The following is a 6,350-nucleotide window of genomic DNA, read 5'->3' as shown; positions in this document are numbered from 1 at the left end:
TTCTGTCTCTTTTTTTTTGTACTTATTTTTCTGGGCCATGGTATGTTTATGTGTATTTTTGGCAGTGCAAAGTTGAAGGCAATAAGAAAAATCGCTCCGGATTCGATTCGGTAGTATGTGATGGGCGTCGCCCTGGCCAACCCTTGGCCATTACTCTTGGCCCGATCCGATCCGAATTGATCGGATGCGATCCGTTCCTTTCCTTTTTCCCAGCTGGTATTCGATTATGGCCGAAATTATGATCCTTGTTTGGTGGATTCAGGGCAATTGTCTTGGGATGCCCTGTAAAATATATGAGCAGCTTTTTAAGTAGTTTTCAACATATTTCAGTTATAAACAGAAAAATTAGTCTCCCAAATAAAATCTTTAAAAACAATGACTCTATACAAAACGATTCAGACCATTCAACTTGAGCAATGACCATACATCACCACCAAATCGGAAACATAATCTTTGACCTTGTCAACCCACTGAGACGCAAGTACATCAAGATAAATTAAGGCTCAATTGCGGATTCAACATCAGGCCAACTAACATCCATCATTCCAGTTTTATGGCCGGTCAATAGAACCTGGAATACCAAGCAAGTCAATATCCAGGGGTAACTGAGCAACTACAATTTAACTTGCAACGTTCACCGAAAATTCACTGGTTTCATAAAATATTACGATAAATGTCGCTTTCAACATTTATAAGCCAAAAAGATTTTAATACTTTATTGCTTAAAACCGCAAAGCGACAGTAAACGCTCCTACTTTAAGAAACAAAATGCAATCGCATTGAGGAGAATCGAAAATAAGGAAAACAAGAAAAATGAATTGTCTTCATTTTGTAATTTAATGGTATTTTATTGAATTTCTGATGCGGATGGGTAGGCCCAAGGCGGATTGCCCCATCCATGGGTTCGGAATGGGTATCTGTATCTGTACATGTATCTGTATCGGAATCGGGATCCCTACCCATTGCATCGCATCCCATCCGATGCGATCTTCTTCAGCCTGTTGACATTTAAAATATGGCCGCGTGTCAATGCGACTGCCCTACGCCCATTTTTAAGTCAGGTTTACATTTCGATTTCGGTTTCGATTTTTAATTCGCCACTCGCCACGAAATCCCAGCGTAAATTCAATTTGAAGGTCCGAAGGCCTGCAGAAAAATGTGCTTTCACTTGACCCGCAATTCTGCGTAAATAAATTTTATCGCTTCGCTGACACGTGCGCGTAATATTTCATTAAATTTAAAAACTACAGCAAAGGAAATATACAAAGCTAAAAAAAACCAAAAGAGTAAATAAATATAATTGCGTTCGGTTCAAAACGGCAGCATAAACAAATCGGCGATTGCATCGTAAGTTCGTTTTCAATTTGGCAAGTTTGACACTTGGCCAGTTTGGGCCAGTTAGTGAGTGTCCCCCGATCCCCGCCAGGCATTCCAAGCCAAGTCTCCAGATCTAAAGTCCGATGTGTGTGCCACCTACGTTGGCTTACACTTAGTCCAGCTCTTACTCCAGCGTGGAGTCAACCTGGAGTCAACCTGTCGTGGCTACTGCCGTCTGCCATTCACTTGCCGGCAGTGCGTGCTGCAGTTGCTCCTATGGCTGGCTGTCCAGTTGCTCCAGTGCTCCGGCTGCTCTGATTGCGAATGCCAATTGTGGCCGAAGCAATGCCAATGTTTATGATGGCTCATAATTTGTTTGCCCATGGCCAGATCGTAAATGCAGCTCAGGACTTGTGCACAGGCTCCCCTAATTACTAAAGGAAACAGTGAATGGTATTTACATTTGAATATTTCAAGGTAATTAACTTTTATACCTTCAGTTGAATTCGTAATAAATGCCCTGAGGCTTGAAATGTTTTTTCTGCGTCTTACAGCCAAGAAAGATTTATCCCTTACAGAAATGTGCAGAATTCACTCTTTAATATTATTAAAATAATTTATTTCTTTAATTTTTAAGCTGCCGGCTTAAGTTTAATATAGCATGAAAGATATTCCATATGGTGATAGAGCAACTTTGAAAGTTTGGTCCATACACTTGGTGCTGTAACTATAAAAAACTTGACAAAATGAACGCCCACAGAGACGGACTAAGTCAAAAGAGTGATGTACGCCTATTATGAATAATTTTGAAAGGCTGGCAAGAACCTCATAAACATATGGCCATTATGCTGAGCGCTTTGGCTAATGGCCCGCTTGCCACTAAGCTGAGGTGAGGTGAGGAATATGTTTGTACATATGCTCTTTACGGCTCTTCACGTGCTAGCCAGAGCAGCAGTTCCAATGAGCTCGTAAAACTCGCCAGGCTGTGGGACGACTGCTCCCAGCTCCCAGATCCCAGAGCTTCTTTCGGTGCTTACTGATGTCTTAGATGGAAGTACAAGTGCTGCTCCCGCTGGTCATTAGCCGAGATGGCGGCACGCACCCGGTGCAGCTTGAAGTTGGGTCATTTGTGCCGACGAATGGGGCGTCTCTTAAGCCGATGCTAATTTCCATAATGCACGCCTTGATGGCGGCCAACAGGTCCCGATCCCGATCCCCAGTGCGGTTTACACACTTGCACAGTCGCACACTCTGCCAATACCATGGGGGTTATGGGTGTAGGTTTTATACTCTTTACATATGTAAGTTTACAATTTCATTAGTAATTCCATGAAAAACGATTAATATTTTCAGTTTTCAGTGTGCTATCATCTTGAAATGAGTGTATGGCTAAGTAATCTAGAAAACTAAGCTTGGAGGAATAGTCATGTCATACGTCAAGTGCGGAAGGAAATAACTCTGAAGTACAAAAAATGAGCACTTTGCAATCAAACGAAAGCCAAAATCCAATTTAGGATCGCCTCCAGTTGACACCTCCGTGGCCTAGAGACTCCACTTACCTTGTCTGTGGCCCTGGCCGTGGTCATGGCGATATAATGCCTTCGCAATTGGCCTGACCCAACTCTGGGCCAAGTGCCAAGTGCCAGGTGATCGTGGCCAGTATGACTGCGAGTCGTGGCAGTGACTGCGGAGCAGGCAGCTTTTGTCGCTGTCCCCGGCAACATGAGTATGATTTATTGTGCTTTATGTGGCCGGAGCAGCTTCTGCCCGCAGTTCGTGATGGCTTTGCTTGGCTTCGTTAGTTGCGGTCCTGGGATCTGGATGCATTGCTATACTCTCTGAAGGGGTAATTCAAATCTATGTGGTAATTCAAATCTTGGTTGTGTTTAGTGGATAAATGGTAACTTGGGATCGTATTGGGGAATGTCTACTTACATATGTATATAAGCATAAAAGCTCTCATAGTTTTGAAAGGGTATGGCAAATTGCGGTCCTAAAACTTCTTAAACGCATTTGTTTTTTTGATCTGGACACTCTGCACTTGGCCGTTCGGCGATTGTGTGTATCATTTTTCATTGCCAGCGGCTGGCAGTCTACGTTTCTGTATTTTATATTATTTGTGCCTAATTTGGGGAGCATAGCTAAGGAGCAGTGGGAGACGTGCACCTGATTCCAAGAGTGTTGTGACTTTCCTGGCCGCTGGACAAGTTCGTTGATTTGCGGCAGGCAGATGACCATGCGCTCCTCAGCATTTTGTGGGCAGGAGCACTCGGACTATTGCCAAGATATTTTCCCTTAGCCTTCTCACGGCTACCCCTGCTCCTCCCCTCTTTTGGCGTCCAAGGATCGAGATTTATGTTAGCATGGTGTCAGTTTAAGTTAATGGGCTATACTCCCCGCCAGTTTTTATTTCATATTATATAGGTGAACGTTTTATTCTTACTTTTATGCACAATTTTAATCTTTTTTCTCCGGCAGCTGCGCAGGTGAATTTTCTTGAATTTATTACCATAACTTTTAAATTGCTTTGTGCCCATACCCGTGGCACCCACACAATGCGAGATGTTAATTTATTAGTAAATCCAATATTTCAGGATGGTTTTTAATTGCACTTTATTGCTGAAAAACGATTACGTATTTCTGCCTACTATATAATCGTATAAGTTACAGCTTTTTTCACATATTAATGATTTGTTTAAATACATTTTTATTTAAAAATGTAAAAAATGTTCTACGCTACCGTTCATATCTAATAACACAAAACTAAGTACATTTCGTACGTATTGCATTTTATATCGAACTGTATATATCGAACTACTACTACCACGGACATATATATATATATATATATATATATCTACTAGCTTTATATCGAAGTTTCTATCGGTAGCCAGTGTTGACTAGCGCTCTTTCAAATGTCATTTTGGCGAGCTCAAGTAAAGCAGTCTCTGTCCCGAGTATTTTTGCTCGAAATTCCTGTAAATTACAGAATAAGCTGTGAGTCCTATAGAAATCCTGATTGCGTTATGAAACGTCATTATTCCAAGACAGTGGATGACCAGCAGGAGAGGGAGAATTCCCCCAGTCCGCCGCCTCCTCCGCCCTACCAATCGCCACTATCATCGCCCGAGTCCTTGCAGACCCCAAACGGATATCCCGTCTTGTACGTCGACGTGGTGAAAAACCAGCCCAAGCAGGAGTTGGTGCCGTCCCCCTCACCGCCCCAACCACCTGTGCCCGAGTTCAGCATCTTCCGCGAGGACTTTCCGGCTTTGCCAGGAGCAGCCGCCACTGCATTACCATCGACTCCGAGTTCTGGGGTTCCAGACGACTGGACCGCCATGTTGAGCGAAAGCGAGCAGGTCGAATTGGCCAAATATCGAGATACAGTCGTATCCAGCAATCCGCACTTTAACTTAAGCGGCAACGAGGTGTTCCTTCAGCCAAACCACGTTCCGCAGAAGCCCCAGGAGATGGAGTTCCTGCCACATTTGTACGGGTATCTTAGCAATCCGGTTCGTTTGAGTGTGAGCCTGATATTTCACAAGCAATTTCTGCACGAAGGCGTCGTGCAGAGGGCCGTGAATGCGGCCCACAAAAGGGCCACCCAAACAAATACCACAATCCATCCCCCACCCGGCTTCGAGAATTCCAAACTCTTTGCACGCCTAATAACCAACAACACTGGTATGCCCCTGGGTGGAGTCAACTTCGAGCTGGGCTCACCTCTATATGAAAGGTTTTGGAATATGGAGACGGAGTCTCCTGGCTCCGCTGTTGAGGGATCCTTCGGGATGTTGGGGCTGGCCAAGAAACTGGGATCGATTCACCGGAATCCGCTTCTATTCGGAAACAATGTTTACCACAATATGAATGGGACCACGGACACGATCTTTTCCGGGCCACTTCAAGGAGCCCGCTTGAGTCCCCACGAGATGAGCTACAACTTGCCATTGAACTTCCTCATCACTGAAAAGTTGAACCTACAGGAGCCAAAAACCGATGAAATGCAGGCGGAGCTTCTATTTTTCTTCTTCTACACATACACTGGCGACATGATGCAGATGCTCGCGGCTGCGGAACTGGCGGAACGTGGCTGGCGCTATCACAAGTTTGAGCGCATCTGGGTCATACGGCAGGCGGACAATCCCAACTACTTGTATAGCGGATTCCATGAGTCCGGGGAGTACAATTACTTCAACATGTGGCAGTGGAAGATCCTGCCCCGGCACTTTCAACTGGAGCCCGAGCACATGGAGCGCACTCTATCCAAGGAAGAGCTCTACGAGCTCTACGGATACCATCCCCAGATGTCGGGCGTATGAAGAAAATTATCCGGGTTTTTTTTAAATTGGTTTCGACGCTGACTCATCATTTTATAAAAACCCCCAGTTGTAAAGGCGTTTTCGAACAAATGACAATTTTTTTTAAATATTCTTAGGCGTTTTATTGAAATGGGTGTATGCAGATATAGTTAATATATAAGTAATTATAGTTATTATCTGTTAATGGCTATGCACAATATGCTATATTTATTTGTGGTGTATATAGTTGCCTGTTTCGTAATTTGTATTTATTTTGAATGTTTTTGTGAATACCTAATGCTTATATTCTTACACTCATATTAAAATTTATCCATTTAACCAGAAGATCGCAAGCCACGTGGATAACCAATCCATGCCACCACCAACATAGTCACCTTGCAGCTGTGGACCCACCGCCGAAAACTAAGCAACCACACCCTGCAAATGCCATCGCACCACAATCCACACAAAACCCATGAGTAGTAACCACCACCACCTAGCCACCATAGCCAAGCCCCAAAGATACGAGAAAAATCGCAGCACTCATTAGCAAAATGGAGCAGACGGACAGTTGCACATTTAGAGTCGCAGCTCTCCGCCCAGACACGATCTCTTGGCCAAGTGTCGCCGTCATTTAGCTCGCTAATTGCCACGTAAATTTGCAACCATTTTTGGCAGCTCATTAAATTTATTATTAAAACAAAGCCGGAGCGAAGCCAAGTTAATTGC

General features: G+C 44.0%; 1 protein-coding gene across 2 annotated transcripts; it reads left to right on the top strand.

Moving 5' to 3' along the window:
- The first annotated feature begins 4,208 nt into the window (after positions 1–4,208).
- On the top strand, positions 4,209–5,751 carry LOC6529013. Of its 2 annotated transcripts, XM_015198720.2 has the most exons (2): positions 4,209–4,314; positions 4,369–5,751. In XM_015198720.2, the coding sequence occupies exons 1-2, from the start codon at positions 4,233–4,235 to the stop codon at positions 5,640–5,642; spliced, it is 1,356 nt and encodes a 451-aa protein (XP_015054206.1). In that variant the 5' UTR covers positions 4,209–4,232; the 3' UTR covers positions 5,643–5,751. The 2 variants fall into 2 exon arrangements, with proteins under 2 accessions (XP_015054206.1, XP_002090045.2); XM_002090009.3 differs by having other exon boundaries at positions 4,222–5,751.
- The last annotated feature ends 599 nt before the right edge of the window (positions 5,752–6,350 follow it).

This window comes from Drosophila yakuba, chromosome 2L (genome assembly GCF_016746365.2).
Source record: "Drosophila yakuba strain Tai18E2 chromosome 2L, Prin_Dyak_Tai18E2_2.1, whole genome shotgun sequence".
NCBI classification, from domain to species: domain Eukaryota; kingdom Metazoa; phylum Arthropoda; class Insecta; order Diptera; family Drosophilidae; genus Drosophila; species Drosophila yakuba.
The sequence above is the reverse complement of the archived record's forward strand: the minus strand, read 5'-3'. Positions and strand labels throughout refer to the sequence as shown.